Raw genomic sequence first — 18,188 nt, forward strand, 5'->3', positions numbered from 1 at the left:
CTGGAAAAGAATTCTTAAAATATCAAGAAATTCATTGGAATTCTGAAGCGTAAAGGTCACTTCTTACTACACACTTTAAAAAGTGTACTCCTAAAAACCGTGCCTCTGCCATCCCTCCCCCTCCCCATGTCAGTCAGCCTCTGCTGAGGGCAGGGACTCAGGCAGCACTTTCTAAAGGAAGGGGATGGCAATACCCCCTACCCTCAGGGTTAAGAATTAACTCAACTGCTATCCTGGCGTCGTGAGATATTAAAAGGCAGCTGAGTGCTCCCTAAATGAACAGTGGAAAACGAGCACAGAACTTTACCAAAGCTGGGCGACCCCTGAGCATCTTCCTGAGGACTCAGCAGGAGGAGCCTACAACCTGCAGAAAGTGATGATGTGGTGGAAAGGTGGGGGGTGTCTCGGGTTTTTTTTTCTTCTTGCCATCTTAGCAAGGAAAAGAATAAAAGGTTTCCCTCTTACTCCTAACCACGGCCACCCCTCCAACACAGATAAAGGCTGCTTTGCGCATGCTCACTGAGCTCCTTGATTCTGTTTCAGAGGGGGTGGGTTGGAGCCTGGAGGGGTGGAGCCATCTAAGTGTGCGAGAGACCCCCGGGGAACCTGAACCAGATGGGAAGTAGGCAGGCTGGACACCCACTGCAGACGTGGGGCTGGGGCTGGATGTCTGGGGAGTGCTGGGAGGGTGTCTGGGTGACAGCAGGGCCCAGACGGACGGTGGGCTAGAGCGGCGTGCAGGGGAGAAGGGACGTGCCTGACAACAGCTGGCCCCTCCCCGGCCCCCTTAAACTGAACAAGCTGCAGGTCTGGGCCCCCCCAGGGGAGGGACCCCCCCACGGATGGAGGCTGAGCCCCTCTCCAGCAGGGGCATGTCGGGGTACACAAACAAAAGTAAAGCAATGAAACACTCCCCACGCTGGCATCTTGGAAGAATTCAGTCAGTCCAAGTCCGGATCATGGCTCACTACAAAATTGCTTTAATTCGGAAATGTTCAAAAAATAAGTTAATGAAATAGTCTGGTCTCTGGCTAACCAGTTCTACCAACTCCACACATCAGGTGAGCACATGTCAAGTCAGAGGAAACAAATACATGCATATATACAACATCAGAAAGATTAAAGCCCTTTCATAGCACAAAATTCAACCAAACGCTAGCATGCTTATTTAAGGTCATGTGAAAAACGAATTCCAAGTCTATTTATAACCCTAGAATCTTGTAGCACCACTGGCTTTTGTTCTAGCATTTCTCAAACTTGCATAGGAATTTTTAGAAGGTGAATTGGGCCTAATGATTGAGAATTTAGTTTCTCTGACTGGATGGGGCCTGAAAACAACCTGCTCCCGAGAGAGCAGCAGGGAGCTGGAGTCGGCTCATCAGGGGCCTCCCCTGGGGCACAAGGCCCCGCAGGGCTCCAGAGCTCACGCCACTTCCCTGGCGCACCTGCTCTCAGCCTCCAGGCTCACACCGGACAGAGCTCCGCTTTCTGAGAAAGAAGAAGACATGGTATCAGGTGTTAACACAAGATCTAAGACACTTGCTTCTCTCTGGTAGAATTCCTACAACAAAAGACATCAGCGGGACCCTTGAGCACCCACCCGCCTGGCACTGCCGCAGAGTCCCCGGCCGCTGCTGAGGTGCTGCGGCGAGTCTATGCCCGGGGCCGCCAACACCAGCTCGGTCCGCCCGCTCTGAGCGGCAGTGACCAGACGCCCTGGGCTGCTGCCGCCCAGCTCTGCAGCCAGGAGCCTCATCGGAAGAGCCAGGGCCCCCGGGTCCCCTCAGAGCACCCCACTCGCCATCTGCAGCCTCACCCTCCCCTTCAGCTGGCTCTGGCCACCGCCGGCTGCTCTCAAACCCTCTGCCCCCTGCCCCTAGCCCCTCCTGTGGGTGCCTCCTTGTCAGGGGCTCCCCTGGGTGCTCAGCCACCTTCCAAGGCCCCAGTGGTGTTCAGGGGCCTCTGGAACAGAATCAGGCCCCATTGGTTGCACAGGTGATAAGCCAGCTACAGGCCCTGACGTTGGTGTCGGACAGCATGGAGGAGGGAGCCCCCTCTTCCCCAGACCCAGGAAGGCAGCCTGGGGAACCTCCTTGCCTTCTTGGCACACAGGTCACGCCTCTCACCTCGCTTGTTCATGCGACACACCTCATCCCAGGTGTAGTTAGCAAGATTCACGGGCTGTGTCACCCAGGGGTCTGTCACCAGCTTCTCCAGGGTGGTGCGCTGCTCGGGGACAGGCTGCAGCAGCCCAGACATGAGGTTCATGAGATCTGGAGACATAAAGACCCACCCTAGGCATGTGGCCAGAAGACCGATGATGGGTCGGGGCTGGGCCCAAGTGGAACAGGTCTCAAACTGCGGGTCCTGGGTCTGCCCACCATGAGCACTTCTGACTGGCCCAGGAAACCTCCACTGACAAGAAGCTGGGGGTTTGGGCACACGGGCCCAGCTACTCCCGGAGACAAGCTGCGGGACATGCTCGTCCCCTCTGAAATGAAAGCGTGGGGTTCAGGACCCCACCTCACTCACCTAACCTACATGCAGAGCTTCTGCAGCTCAGCCTGTTCTCGGGGCTCTGGCCATGCAGAGCCTCGAATGACACAGGGCTCGTGTGATGAAAGTGGGGGGAGGCGGCCGCAGGCGAGCCCTGCATCATCCCCCCGAGAAGGAAGCACGGGCTCTGAGAAGAGCCCCAGCCTTGGGTCTAGATTTGGGTCCCATTTCCTGTAACAATATGGGTGTCTCCTCAACCACGATGCTCTGAGCCTCACCATCCCAGAGGAGCGTCTTGAGAATGCAGTGAGAGAGCACGTGGAACGGTTTGTGGGAGGAACAGCATGCTGCAAGAAGCATGGCTCATGGGAACCCAGAACCTTAGCAAAGCTCTAAAAATCCTCTTCTAGGCTGCTACGGACCAAACTATCTCCATGCCTTCCCCCGCCCCTATGGTGAAGCCCTAACCCCCAGTGGCCCCTGGGAGGTGATCAGGGTCACCTGAGGTCATCAAGGTAGGGCTCCATGATGGGATTAGTGCTGTGGTAAGAAGAGAGACCGGGGGCGCCTGGGTGGCTCAGTCAGTTAAGCATCTGCTTTCGGCTCAGGTCATGATCCCAGGGTCCTGGGATCGAGCCTCACGTCAGGCTCCCCGCTCCGTGGGAAGCCTGCTTCTCCCTCTCCCTCTGCTCTTCCCCCTACTTGTGCTCACGGGCTTTCTCTCTCTCTCTCAAATAAATAAATAAAATCTTTAAAAAAAAATTTACACGAGGGTTTAGTCACATTCAAGTTACACTTCTGTTCAGATCCGTGTTTGACGAATGGGAAGAAAGCTCGAGGTGGGGGACCGGGCGCCCTCACCTTCTGACACCAGGTACGGGGGGTGGATCACGGCCTCCATGGTCTCCTCCAGCTCGCAGAAGGGGTTCTCCTCAAAGATCAGCGTGTACAGCGTGACCCCCAGTGACCACATCTCCAGCTCTGGCCCCCTGTACCTGCAAGGGGGAGGTGGCGGCAGCATTCGGGGCATGCCGGGGCTCAGCCCACTCCACACGCAGCCCCCGACAGTGGCCCCCAGCACGTCCTGCGGCCCTCCTCGACTATGCCTTCCATTCCAGCACCTCTGCCCCAGCCAGCCATGCTCCAGCCACACGCTGGGGAGGGAAAAGAAAAGCAAAACTTCATGTCCAGGCAGCTGAGAGATGCCCACCACGAGATAAGAGGGTGTGCGGCACAAGAGGGCAGAGCATCTCCTGGTGGGGGGCTTCCTGGAGGAGGTGGGGAGAAGGCACAGCGGACAGAGTGGAGGCTCCAGTCCACACAGGAGCAGAAGGAGGGCCAAGGCGACAGCAGCGACCTAGACAGAGTGTGAAGGGGGAGGCAGAGGGGTCCAGGCTGGGCCAACCGGGCAACAGGCTGGCGGCCAGGGGACGACGGTGCCCCACTGCCATGCTTTGTCGTTGTAAGGATGGACCTCACCCAGCTTCCGTTTACCGGCACCCTGAGATGCCAGCGCTCTGTCAGGCATTTTATGTGCTCCAGCCCTAAACCCCACAGCCGGTCTGAGAAACAGCACCCACACTGTACGCAGAAGGTGTGGAGCTGCGGCCGAGCTGCCCACTCAGCTACCGGCCCAGACAGCGGGGACCACGGAGTCAGACAACGTGGCTGGGAGACACTGGTGAGTGTGGAGAGGGTCCAGGACAGCAGGAGGCCGAAGACCAGGATGGGGCGCTGGACGCCGGGAGGGTCAGGAGGACAGACGTCAGGAAAGTGCGGGATGAGAGACTGCACAAGCCGGGGCGAGAAAACCCCATTCAACACTCGGTATTTTCGTGTTGTTTCAGAAAGAGCAGTTTCAAGAACACTGGAGAGCAAAGCGAAAAATCCACTGAAGTACAACAGTGACGGCGCCGTTTCTGTAAAGCGCCAAAGAGAAACATTTTGGGCCTGTGGGCCACATGACCCCGTCGCCACGACGACACCAAAGCAGCCAGAGGCCACAGAGGCTGACAAACACGGCTGCGTTCCGAGAAACTTCATAAAACCCAGTGGTGGGCCAGGTTTGGTCAGGGGCCACGGTCTGCTGTCCCCTGGAGCAGAAGAGGGGAGAAACGATGAGGGAGGAAGCAGAGTTCCTGAGGAGGGGTCTAGAATCAGAGCCGGAAAACCACAGGTGCAGTGACATGGGGGGGGTGGGGCGGACCAAGGAGCTCAGAGGAGGGCACCTGCAGGCCAAAGAGGAGGGAGCAGGAGCGCTGCAGGGCTCCAGGAGAAGGTGGATGCCCTGGGGAGGGCCGGAGGTCCCTGAGAAGCACCGAGGTGCACCACTGCCCTGCACTCCCCCGTGGGAGCTTCCCAGCCTGGCCGCAGGAGGTGGGGCGGGGGGCAGACAAGCCACAGAGCACGTGTCAGGGTCCCGTGGACAGGTCACGCAGCCCCCTCCAACTCCAGTGGCCACCATGGGACGAGACAGCAGCCAACACAGCACCGGGGGGCACCAGGGTGATCAAATTACATCTTCAAAGAAACTCCAAGGTCCTTCCTGGACTAACCCCCTTCAATATTTCATCCTGTCTGGTGGCTCTGGGTGTGCACAGAAGTGACAGGAGAAGGGTTTCCTGAGCACTGCCCAGGCCCCCCGGCAGCCCACAGGCTCCAGGGCAGGGACAGACCGTCCCCCCGACAGGAGCCGGAGGACCAGCCAGGCCCCGGACCAACGCAGGTCCTCAGCATTAGCGCCTTCGATGCTGGACGTCACGTTCCTCAATAGGCCATTATGTCTGTCATCACAATGACTAAACCCAACTGAAGAGAAACCCTCTCCATCCACTTGAAGAGTCTCATCTTATTCTCAACCTCTAATTACGTAAAACTCCAAACACACAGAGAAGTTGAGAACGTAACACAACAAAGCACGGTGGCCACGGCCCCCCTTCCCTTAACCCACCGACATCTGCCTGCCTGCCCGCTTAGGACCAAGACCGACGTCACTGTCATTCCTCAGCAGCCTTGCCACGAAGAGGCGCAAATGGAAACCGTTCTCCCGCCTCAACTCCGAGTGGCCCCGGGTCGCGACCACAGACGTGCGGCCAGGCCCCACTGCAGCCCCATACATACGGGTTTCCCATGAGGACTTCGGGTGCGCAGTACTCGATCGTCCCACAGAACGTATGAAACAGCCTGCCCTTCTCCAAGTAGGCGGCGGAGCCGAAGTCGATCAGCTTGATGGTGAAGTCCTCCGCGATCACGATGTTCTCGTCCTTGATGTCCCGGTGAATGATGCTCTTCGAGCGCAAGTATCCCACCGCCACTACCAGCTGCAATCAGGGGCACAGGGGCTTTTGAAGAAGCAATTCCAGTAAAACACGCACCTAAACTAGGGACTAAGTCGAAAACAAGACACAACAACAAAGAAAAACACCTCTTGTCTAATTGCTAATGAACTAGTGGTAGGAAAGAACCCTGGACGTGCAGACCCAATCCAGCTCAGTGGGGGAGGTGCAGGTCCGGGCGGGTGCTCGGCGTGGCTGGCCTGCTTCACCCACCGGCAGCAGCACCAGCCAGTACGGGATCCCTCTTTAAAATGTCATTATTCTCGGGCGCCTGGGTGGCTCAGTCGGTGAGGCGTCTGCCTTCGGCTCAGGTCACGGTCCCAGGGTCCCAGGGTCCCAGGGTCCCGGGGTCGAGCCCCGCGTTGGGCTCCCTGTCAGCGGGGAGCCTGCTTCTCCCTCTCCCTCTGCCACTCCCCCTGCTCATGCTCTCTGTCTCTCTCTCTCTTATTCTCTCAAATAAACAAATAAAATCTTTAAAAAAAAGTCCTAATTCTCATTATCAGCAATACAGACACTCAACACATTGTTAAGTATACAACACACTATCGTTAGCTGTGAAACAGGACTTCGTCTGCTATAACTGATGCTCCGTGCCCTCTAACGCCCCCCTTGTCCCCCAGCACAAATACATGATTCTCAGGTTCTCTTCGTGCGCTACAGACAAGGGTCACTCACCCACAACACACAACGTGACAATCTCAGAAGGAAGGGCAGACCGACCACAAGCAGAAGCTACAGAGACACGTGGTTTGGGCGTGAAATGGCAGGCGGCCCTAGAGAAGACTGAGTGTCTTCGGTTCACATGGAAGGAAAAGTGCCTTGCCCGGAGTTCACGCCGCGGTTAGGGGCAGGACTGAGAGCAGAGCCAAATCTCCAAACCCCCACCTCGGGGCTCTAGCGGCTTCTCAGAGGGCAGCCCCGGGCGTCGGCCACGCCGGCCCCCACGTGTGCAGGATTCTCATCCATGTGCAGTAAAGTAATTCCCCTGGGGATGGGCTTTGTTCCAGCAAATCAAGTGCACCAGTCTCCACTCTGGAAGGAAACAGTGGCTATTGTGACCTGCTGTCGGGAGGAGCCTACACCACACATCCGATGACAGACGTGAACCAAAGGAAGCTTTCAGTTAAGTTTAAATAAGGTGAGTAAAGTTTCTGACTGCACTCACAATTTGGACACCAATTATACCAACCAACTTAGCGTCTTCATGGACATAGTCATTTTGATTAGAGACAATTTTATATTTACAGATGAATACCCTCAAATCAGAGACTATAGTTAATGGCGGGTTAACTGTGCCCAATTAACCTACAACTTGTAACTACGTATTTATATGCGCATATATGCAAACGTACGCATATCTGCATTCCGATCTATACACATTTACACACAGCGTGCATGCGCAGAGATACATCCGTGTGTACATACACATGCACACACGCACACATGTTCCCAGCTGGGAACAGAAGCCGTGTGTTCATTGGAATGGGGAAGGTTTCATGGAGGCTTATTAATTCGCAGCAAGGGATTCACCACAAAGGTCTGAAGAGAACCTGAGCCCGGGCAGGGAAGCCACTCCTCCCGCAGGCGGCGCCCTGGCTGCACAGGAGGGCTGGTCTGTTAGCGGCCTGAGGCACTCGGAGCTGAGCAGGCAGCAGTTTGCTGGTAAATGGTCCTGTATTACAGACACTGGCGTAGGATGATGTTTTTCTATAAAATTGCGAGTCCCTATTTACATATGATAGCACTTACGTATACAAATTTACAGAAGGGCTACAGATACTTCTTGCAAAATTATGAAGTATGGGACACTATAATTACCAAATCAATGGCCCCAGAATTAACAACTGAGAAACAGCAGCTTTTAACAAGTGGCTCTTGTTATATACAGTCTGCTTGCCATGAAGATTTCAGAAACAAATTTTTGCCATGCATTACAGTAGATGGGTCTATAATCTTGCAACACAGAAAGAGGGAGGGGACAGTCTTTGAGCAGAACCATGATGCCCAAAACTTACAGGGAGGTGCCTGAGAAACCTAATATCAGAAATCCAGTAGCTTCTGGGAATTTATAGCTCTGAGTAAGAAATGTCAACTTATGAAAACTGGCATTAGACATGGAGTCCTCATCAGGAAACAATCAGTGAGCAAATCTGAGAACAGTTCTATCCTCTTCCCAGGTATTTCTCCATTGTTTCCAGGGAGCTAGGAATAGTCTAGGATGAAACCATCACCTTCTCCTAAAAACTCAAAACAGCAACGACTTGGTCCCCTCCACCCCCTACCCAACCTCTCTAGAGTCTCCCAGGACGCCTATTTTGCTCATCACTCTGCCATTCCAGCAAAATAATAAATGGACAAGATCAACACATAAACAGACAGTAAAGAGACCAAAATACATAGTGTAAAACGAGATTGCTAGAATCTCAACCTTTACTTTACTCAATTAACTGGACAGCTACCATCTACTGAGCCCTTCCTGTGCGCAGGACCACGCCACACATAGTGAGCGCCTCAGAGGCTCTCTCTGACTTAACAGCCTTCCCTCGTCAGCCCTATAATGATCCCTGCCCACAGATGAGCAATGGTTCCCTGCAGAAAGACGGCTCAGATCAGATGCACAGCCCTCAAAGCCTAACCTGAGAGCTTTGTTGGCTAAGTTTTGCAACTGGTGTGGATACTGTATGAACATAAAAAAACTTGAATCATTAAACGTACTTCCCTCATCAGTCCAGGATAGCATCTGGCCTCCCACGTATATCTTAATATATACCTTACTCCATAAAATCCAAACTCTGAAGGCTAGACCCTCGCTCACGGAGAGAAGCATGTGTGAACCATGCATCCCTGCAGCCTCGGGACCCCTTGCCCAAGCCCAGGATCTCCCCAGCATGGCTCTGTCCTGCTCACTTGTCGGAAGATGTAACTTGCCAGGGGCTCGTCAAGGCTGGGATGGCGGTCAATGAATGCAAAGAGGTCCAGGCCGGAGCCGTGCTTCTCCATCACAAGCTGAAAGAACCCTTGGTTTTCAAATACGTCCAACACCTGGAAAAAGACAAAGTCAGGTCTGGGCCTGCTGAGATGCCCTCAGCACAACATATTTAACAACTTCTCACGTGAGTGACGTCGGGGCACCACTAAATGAGAGACGGCACTCCACCTTGATGATATTGGCGTGGTCCACCCTGGACAGAATTGCAATCTCTAAAGTAACTCTTCCAAGTTTGGGATCCTCGATCCAACAATCTTCCAAAACCTTCTCCTTCTTAATAAACTTCACCACCACCTAAGAAGAAGACAGAGGGGAGAAGTAACCGCCAGCGTGCCTCCAGCATCCGTTCGAACGTGGCGCCCGCTGCTCGCTGAGTGCAGACGCAACCCCCACGTGTGCCTCCCCTGACTCCCAGGGATGGGAGAGAAGCAGCCCAGGAGCGCCCCCGCCCCCCACACAGCACGAGGGGCAGAGAGGAGCCGCAGCAGCTGCCTGCAAGGCCGAGGGGACCAAAGGCATGGTGGAGGGGCTGCGACCCGGGCCCGAGCCCTTGGAGCACCCCCATGTCACAACCGAGGACTGGTGCCCTGACAGAGGAAATGAAAGAGGCAGCCCGAGAACCGGAAAACGCAGATCAAGGCCGTCACCCACATCAGCTGGGAGCTAAGGGGAGCCCGGCAAGACCAACGGACACAGGCAAACACAGAGAAACACATCACTGCCCAGGACGACGGGGGGTGTCATAGGGCGGAGACGCCGTGCGTCGGGGACACGAGCAATCGTGAGCCACTCAGCAGAGCACGTGCTGTCAGGGAGGGCCGGGCACGTGGCCGAGGGGCACACGGTGAGCAGGGACTGCAGGCCACGCCCTCCCCACGCTTCAGCTGGAGACCCCACAAGATGACCCACAAGCCCCGCTGATGAGCTCATTGTCCGCGGGCGGGGGGAGGGCGGCCAACACACGGCGTCCACTGTGGATCAGGTGAGCAGGGAAGAGGGGCCCGCCCGAGGGGCAGCAGGGCAGCGGGAGGGGAGCGCGCACAGGTGGGCAGCACGGGGGTGCAGGCAGTCGGCCAGCACCGAGGCAGGAGGGGCAGGGAGGAGCGCCTGCAGCGCCCAGTCAGGCTCACAGTGACCACGAGAAAAGGGTGATGGCTTAGCCCCAGCCATCAATGCTGACCAGTGGTCAACTCCTGAAGATCGTGCAAAGAGAGGGCCCCATGAGTCCACAGGCCAGAGGAGACACGTGACAGAAGGCAAGAGGAGGAGGGCAGCAAGGCTGACCCCCGAGGTGGGGAGATGCAGAGGCTGCGGCTGGAGGCGGAAGTGCGCACCGCCGGTCCCTCTGCCGGGTTCAAGGAGGCGAGAAGCCTGCCACGAGCTCCAACACACACCTACAGGCGGCTTCGGGGGAAAGTACAGAGCGAGAAAGGAGAAGGATGAGCAGAACAGAAGGTAAAGAAAGCTTTAAACATTCAGATCAAAGTCTTACCAAGCGTCAAGCAAGAATAAAGAACACACACACAGAAATATATCCTGGGGAAATTTCTGAAGTCCAAAGACTAAAAGAAATTCAGAAAGAAAAAACATCAGATTGCTTTTCAAAAGCATGCTGGAGGGCACAGAGCTGGGGCTCACACGCTCGGAGAGAACCGCGTGGATTGCCACTAACATGGGGGAGAAACAAACCAGTCAGAATACGTGTGAGGACCTGTGACGCCCACACGTCCATCAGTAACCAATATTCCAGCAATTGAAAATTAGACACAAGAAAGGGAAGAAACCGGATGTGGAAATAATGCAGATTTCAGAAACTCACCAAAAACCACAGAACACGCTGAGAGAAACATAAAGATCTAAACGCTTGGAAAGACACCCAGGTCGTGGGTCACGTGAAGATGGCGGTGCCACCAAGTGCCCTGCAGACTGAGACTCCAGAACCGCGCTCAGTCCCCCAACGGTGGCCTCTCCCTCGCGGGGCCGTATTCTGACAGGCTGCTTTCCGGGATCATTTGTGGGCCTGGTAAGACTGAAGCTGGCATCTCTGTGCTCTGAGACACAAAAAGACTCCTGTGTGTCTTTCCAAACCAAGAGAAGAGTTCCCAGGCTTCCTTCTTCTTCCTTTAGGTCTGGCGATCTACAGAAACCCCGTAGTCTATCGGGTTCCTGACTCAACCAAGAATGAGACCCGCCTCACGGAGATTAGAGACAGCAACAGAACCTTGAGAATTAAACCCCCTATGAACACATGACAGCACCAGAGTTAGAAGCCATGGCCTCCGGAAGGCGGCCAAGGTGGGCTCAGGAGACGCGCCCGGGAAGCGCCCCGTTACTCGGTAATGGCCCAACACGCGGCAAATATAGCCAAATTAACTCGCAGAAAGTACAAGAAGTCAAAACAAATATTTGACAAATAAAGCAGACAAATCTTTGACAAGTGTAGCAACAACTAGAGAGGGTGGGCACAAGAATTAGGGCAGCCAAGGGAACAGGATCAGCTGCGGACATATGGTCAAAAGCACTGATGGGCAAAAACGCTGCCACCTCTGCAGGCCTCTTGTAACTTTGACATAAAAAAAAAAAAAGAAAGAAAGAAAACTGATGCATGAATATAAATGAAAAAAATCCCAAGTAAAAATATTAGCAAACCGAATTCAGCAGTGCATTACAAGAATATTAAAACATAACCGAGGATTGGTTCTACAGATATGAGTTGATTGCTGTTAGGAAACCAGAGTATGATCATCTCAACAGATGCTGAAAAGACATCTGAAAGAACTCAACACTCATTTTTCAAGATAAATTTCAGTGAGCTGAAAATAAGAGGAAATATCCCCAGAAGAAGGTCTCCATCAAGAACAGAACGGGGAGGGGCACCTGGGTGGCTCAGTCAGTTGAGCATCTGCCTTCAGCTCAGATCATGATCCCGAGGTCCTGGGATTGAGTCCTGCATTGGGCTCCCTGCTCAGCAGGGAGCCTGCTTCTCCCTCTGCCACTCCCCCTGCTCGGGCAGGTGCGCGCACTCTCTCTCTCTCAAATAAATAAATAAAATCTTCAGATGTGACCAGGCAGGAGAGCCGGCTGCACGCCTGCTCCTGAACACAGCCCTGCGGGTCCCAGAGGCCGGCGGGCTACAGACCATAGAGAAGGAGAGACAGAGCTGGCGTCCCCGCAGGAGAATGGCCATGCACCTAGAACATCGAAGGACCCACTGAAAACATGTTAGAGCCTGGAAGACCAGCACAGGTATGTGATGTGTTAAAGCCACACGCAGCTGGTAAAGGCCAGCAGTAAGTGATCAGACCCCACAGCGGTCGGAGGACCGCACATGTGCACGGCCCCCCAGAACTCAGCAGGCGGCACGGGAACACATGGGCAGTGTCAGGGTATTTGCGGTATTTGCTGGGACAAGCAGGACCGTCACCACGTTGATTCCCTCAAATCACAAAACGCTCAATTACAAATGCAATCCCAACAGGACTTGGGAGGAGGGCAGCGAGGTCTCAACCTGAAAATCAACCCCCGACATCAGCCTCTGGGTGAAAGGACATGGTGTGAAGCCCAGCGTGCGTCCGAAGTGGCGAGCAGGACGACTGGGTGTGAACGTGTGTGCTGCCAGGAGGGCCCTCCAGGGCCAGCCCCCGACCCGGGCCGGCCCGCGTGCTTGGCACTACACAGAGGACTCCTCCATCATGGCCCTCACAGAGTTTAGACCCAAAGGCACTGAGGCCAGGGCTGCATCGGAGCGGGGCCCCCACTACTGAACGCGGCCCGAGAGACACAGCACCTCCTTGTTGGCCTCCTTGTCCACCGCAGTCCAGACGAAGCCAAAGGCCCCACTGCCCAGGGGGCTCAGCGTGCTGTACTTGTGGGAGTACGCGCCCTCCCAGGCTGCCGGCACCTCCAGCTCCACAGCCCTGGGGGGCTCCTCGCACCAGGGCTTGCTTCTGAGCATCTGTGGATGAAACGGGAGGCCTGAGGGGCCACACGTGACCAAAGAAAGAAAGGGAACAGCAAGCAGACTCGTGTCATCGGCCCCTGTCCCCGTGCCCCAGGGGGGCTGGCCTGAGAAGTGCTCTCCTCGTCCACCCACTCTGGCACACACGCCGAGACCCCACCCTGCATGTGGGGCAAACTTAGGTTTCAAACCCCATGTATGGCTTCAGACTTACCCGCAATACCAGCAGGCAGGGTGGAAAAAGCCCCAGATGGCTGCTCCTCCCATCCCAGAGGAAGCAGAGAGAAAGAGAGAGAGAAATGCCAGGCAGGACCCCTCCCCACACCGCGAGGCAGGTACAAGGCAGAAGCTGAGCGCAGGCCCCACCTCCCCCATGCTGGGTCCGGAAAGCTCGCACACGGAGTGGCTGGAGCTGGGCAGGCTGGCCAGGAGCAGACGGGTGCGCGTGGCCGAGTCCCGGCCACTGTGCAGCAGGTCCTTCACGAGCCAGCAGCAGAACAGGGTCGCGGAGCCTTGCAGCTCCACCCGCTTCACCTCAAACTGCACACCTGGGTGGGGGAAGCGGGGTCAGCAGGATGGCATCACGACGAAGGAGGCACATTCCCCCAGAGCGCCTGCGCAGGGCGGGGCGGGGGCACCCACACTCGGACGGGGGAAAAGCCTGGAAACCCGCATTCAACCCCGCACCGAGTCTGCCTCCAGCCTCGACCACAGCCACCCACGTGGACGTACGTACGAGGCACAGTTTCACGCGAGTGCATGTGCATTTTTACACAGCCTCCAAGGTATATGCCAAAACAGACGGGGTTATCTTTTGGGGGCATTTACAGGTGATTTTGTGTTCTTTTTGTTGGCATTTTCTAGTCTTTCTACAGATAACATAGTACTTGCATAACTTTTTAAAGTTTAGGGGGAAAGCCTTAGTAATCAACACTCTGAAATCAGCAGTAAGGACACAACTGGCTAATGTGACACGGATCTGCTAAGTTAGGAAAATACAGGGACGCCCAGCGACTCCGTCGGTGAAGCGTCTGCCTTCGGCTCAGGTCACGATCCCGGGGTCCTGGGATCCAGTCCCGCACGGGGCTCCCTGCTCAGCGGGGAGTCAGCTTCTCCCCTGCCTGCCGCTCCCCCTGCTTGTGTTTGCTCTCTCCCTCTCTCCCCCTCTCTCTGGGTCAAATAGACTAAAAAAATATTAAAAAAAAAAGAAGTTAGGAAAATACCAAGTACAACAAAGATAATCAACTCCAAGGGCCAAGTGAAGGGGCCTGATCCTGAGCAAGCGCAGCCGACAGCGCAGCGGCCTGAAGCCCAGCACAGGAGGGGCCGCCCCAGGCAACCGCGGTGCACATAGTGGCTTCCAAGGAGGGACGCAGAGGCAGCCGGGACCTCAGGCTGCACCCTTCCCGGGCACAAGCACTTATAACCCTAATTTTCAAGAGATAAGCTATCACTACAGAACCCTAACGTTGCTACCAAAACTATTCAGCGGTTGCAGCCGCATCAGACCCCAGGACGAGGAAGGCCCGGCCCCCGCCACGCCGTGCTCCCATGGGGGCTCCAGGGCACAGCCCCCCCCCACATACTCAGCTGGGCTCCATCACGGTGGTAGCAGCTGCCGGTGTAGGTCCCCTCCTGGATCTCCTGCTGCACGCAGGTGCCCCCAGAAGTTGCCGGGCTGTCCCCTCTCACAGGTGTGGAGGTGACCTGGAAACTCAGCCTGGGCTCCTCTGACGGGCGCACATCTGCAGGGCCAGCCCCCGGCGTGGGAAGGACACAGGCTGGGCTCTCTCTGCCACTCACTTCATAGTATTCTGAGGACACCAGACACGTCTTGGAGGGCTCTACTTGATCGGGCCCCAGACGGCTCTCGCGAAACTGCCGAGCCTCCCCAAGATCGAAGTAAGTGCCAGTCAGGAGCAACAGTTCTCGGTCCTCCAGAACATCTGATCTCCGCCGGTGCAGACCACTCATGTCTACATCAGAGCCTGCCGGCGAAGGAGACGGCGTCCCCACAAGCTCAGACGCGGTGCAGGAACAGTTGGAGGAAGTTCGATCTGTCCATTCACTGTAAAAGAGCTCCTTGAGGTTCCAGGAAAATGAATTCCCATCAGCCTCCTGGGCCTGCACTGCATCCAGCACACCAGGGAGGTCTGTGGCCAGAGCATAGTAGGCCGAGGAGCTGCCTACTCGGCTGCACAGGCCCCTGCTTCCTGGGTCGCACAAGGACACAGGGGCAGAGAACTGGGGGTGCTCTGCTGGGGCCAGCTTGGTGTAAGAGACACCCAGTGGTTCCACGAGGCTCAATTTGGACAGCTGCTCCTTAATTAAGCAAGTTTGTAGCTCCTCACGGTCATTCTCCACGGCCACCCACGGCTCATCCAGCGCAGGCATCGAGAACGGGAGTCGCGCTGTCCTGGGGGGGCTTCCTGACTGCGTGCTCTGCTCACCCCCATATCCAGGACAGGGTATCAGGAGACCCTCCCCTGCCAGCTGGCCTGTGGCATGGGGCTCGGGCATGATGGTATCAGCCCGATGGTTCGAATTGCGGGCACTGCTCGAGCTCATCCACTCCAACTGTGCCTCAGGCAGGCTACACATTTCAGCGTGCCTGCTCCTGTCCTCAGATCCTTCACGGGAAGCAGACATCCATGTGTCCACTGGGTGAGACCCGCTTCTTCCCACAAGGTCCTGTCTGAGGCTTTCTGGGGCTGCAGGTTCCTCTTTCTCCAAGAGAGTATTTGGCTGGTCCTCGGCTGATGACTGCTGGCTATGGGCTGGTGCGCTTCCTTCCGGGATGTCTCCCTGGTCCTCGGGTGACGGCCATTCCTGGGCTGGCGGGCTTCCTTCCGGGATGTCTCCCTGGTCCTCGGGTGACGGCCATTCCTGGGCTGGCGGGCTTCCTTCCGGGATGTCTCCCTGGTCCTCGGGTGACGGCCATTCCTGGGCTGGCGGGCTTCCTTCCGGGATGTCTCCCTGGTCCTCGGGTGACGGCCATTCCTGGGCTGGCGGGCTTCCTTCCGGGATGTCTCCCTGGTCCTCGGGTGACGGCCATTCCTGGGCTGGCGGGCTTCCTTCCGGGATGTCTCCCTGGTCCTCGGGTGACGGCCATTCCTGGGCTGGCGGGCTTCCTTCCGGGATGTCTCCCTGGTCCTCGGGTGACGACCATTCCTGGGCTGGCGGGTTTCCTTCTGGGATGCTGTCCACTCTGAGGATTATAACATGGATGATGTAGTTACTTAGGGGCCATAGAAGAATCAAAAGGAGAGATCACATGGGTCCCCCTCTATTAAAGACAAAGCACTCAACACCATGAACTATGACCAACTCACAAATAAATCGTCATTTAGCAATGATTTAGCACTGAGCACCCAGGACCATGTCCTCAGGGCTTTGGTCAGCATTTTCATTTCGCAGTGAGTGGGGCTCCCTGACAGCCGTGCAGCCGGCCTCGGCCCACCCACAAGGTGCCTGGGAGGGGGGAGAAAGGAAAGAGATTGTGCGTTCTGTGCACCGCGCAATGGTGACGTGTGACTGGCTACAAATACCATCAGAGGTCACAGCTGACAGGGAACCGAGCCTGGCACAAGAAGGAGGGGCCGCAAGAGCAAGGCCTCATGGGGGGCGGGGGCTAACTGGTTCCTAAGAGCTGGGACGCAAGCCCACAAGCATGCTCAGCGTGGAGGCCACGGAGGGAGAGGCCACCTCAGAGCCGAAGGGCAATCACAGAGCCCAGGGCGCTAGGTGGAGACCCCTCCTCTGCAGCGGGCCCGGCCATGGTGGCCCCACATGACAGATGCAGCTGAGCTCCTGCCTGGGGTCAGCCCCAGGCCTAATGCCAGCACCGAGACCAACAGAATGTGGCCGTGCCCAGCCTCGCTGGGGGCAGAGGTGCTGATGACCAGAGGTTTGTAAAGAGGCACAAGGGAGAAGGACCCCACACACGGTCAGGTTCCACAGAGGAGGGAGCTGTGAGCCAGGCCCTGAGGGGCAGCAGCAGTTTTCTGGAGAAACTGAGGGGTGGGACAAGGGGCGTATAGAGGTCAGGCAAAAATCATCTATGTCTCTCGCTACATCTCTCTATCCATTCACCCCACGCCACCCCAGCAAATGACCAGCCCTGTGCCAGCCCCTAGGAAACAGCACGTTCTCTGCAAGGTCAGAAGATGAATGAGGAAGAAAGGTCTCACTCCCCTTTCTAAGCAGTACAGCCAACCCCTCCGAGGTGGGCACCTGGGGTCAGGCCCCAGGGCGGTGAGGGTAACCCTTCCGAGGTGGGCATGCAGGGTCGGGCCCCAGGGCAGTGCGGTAACCCCTCTGAGGTGGGCATGCGGGGTCGGGCCCCAGGGCAGTGCGGTAACCCCTCCAAGGTGGGCGTGCGGGGTCGGGCCAAGGACAGTGCGGTAACCCCTCTGAGGTGGGCGTGCGGGGTCGGGCCCCAGGGCAGTGCAAGCAACCCCTGAGATGGGTGTGTGGGGTCAGGCCAAGGGCAACTCTGCCCCCGCATCCCATCCCCACACCTCTCCAGCAGCCAGGTATTGCAGTGTCACTAAATTCTGGCCACGGTGAAGAGAAGAAGCGGTAAGTAGGCTTCTGGGAGAGACTTTAAGCACAGGGAAGGCTCCTCTCCTCCCCCCTCCTCCCCTCTACTCCACTGTCCAAGCACAGGTGCCCTGGGGACCTGAGACCCCCACCAACTTATCTCAGGGGCGCTTCACTCAAGGTCACAACGCCTGACCTACAGCCTAACAATCCACTTGGCTTCATTACCAACTGGCTACAACCAATAAGGCGGAGCTCCCAGGGCTCCTGGGAGAACTGGGGAATCAGGAGCCAGCACGACCCCAGTCCCCAGACACAAGACACTCCCTACATCATGATTCTGACCTGCCTTCCCACCTCCCAGTCTCTCTAGGTTTACTGAGTCAGCTCATTTTCTGTTAAAGAATATGTCTTAGTGAGTGAGCAAGGGAATGAGTGAATGAATGAGAGAATGAATGAGTTAGTAGGTAAATGAGCAAGTGATGAGTGAGTGAATGACGGAGTGAGTGAGGAAGTGAGCACATGAATGAATGAATGAGGGTGGGAGTGAGTAAAAGAATAGGTGAATGAATGAGCATATGAGTGAGTGAGTCAGCACGTGAGTGAACATGTGAGTGTGACTGAATGAGGAAGTGAATGAGCGTGTGCATGAGTGAAGGAATGAAGGAGCGAATGAAGGAGCAAATGAAGGAAGGAGTGAATGAGAGAAGGAGGGAGTGAATGAATGAATAAGTAAATGAGAGTGAATGAAAGGGAGTGAATGAGCACTGTGTGAGTGAATAAGTAAATGAATGAGTGAGTGAATGAAGGAGTAAATGAATGAGGGAGTGAATGAAGGAGTAAATGAATGAGGGAGTGAATGAAGGAG

General features: G+C 56.0%; 1 protein-coding gene across 1 annotated transcript in view; it reads right to left on the minus strand.

The window, feature by feature from the left end:
* Positions 1–887: 887 nt before the first annotated feature.
* Positions 888–18,188, minus strand: part of PASK (PAS domain containing serine/threonine kinase) — a 33,421-nt gene continuing 16,120 nt past the window's right edge. Inside the window, exons 10-18 of the mRNA XM_064587393.1 lie at positions 14,365–15,986; positions 13,145–13,326; positions 12,608–12,775; positions 8,989–9,114; positions 8,739–8,873; positions 5,617–5,816; positions 3,358–3,491; positions 2,127–2,273; positions 888–1,488 (exon numbers count right to left, since the gene is read on the minus strand). Coding sequence (XP_064443463.1) covers positions 1,424–1,488; positions 2,127–2,273; positions 3,358–3,491; positions 5,617–5,816; positions 8,739–8,873; positions 8,989–9,114; positions 12,608–12,775; positions 13,145–13,326; positions 14,365–15,986 — 2,779 coding nt within the window. The 3' untranslated portion in view covers positions 888–1,423. The remainder of the gene's footprint in view (positions 1,489–2,126; positions 2,274–3,357; positions 3,492–5,616; positions 5,817–8,738; positions 8,874–8,988; positions 9,115–12,607; positions 12,776–13,144; positions 13,327–14,364; positions 15,987–18,188) is intronic.

The sequence above is a fragment of the Mirounga angustirostris genome, unplaced genomic scaffold (genome assembly GCF_029215605.1).
Source record: "Mirounga angustirostris isolate CCGP_5_RB_7025 unplaced genomic scaffold, mMirAng1.0.hap1 SCAF_3, whole genome shotgun sequence".
In the NCBI taxonomy this organism is placed as follows: Eukaryota; Metazoa; Chordata; class Mammalia; order Carnivora; family Phocidae; genus Mirounga; species Mirounga angustirostris.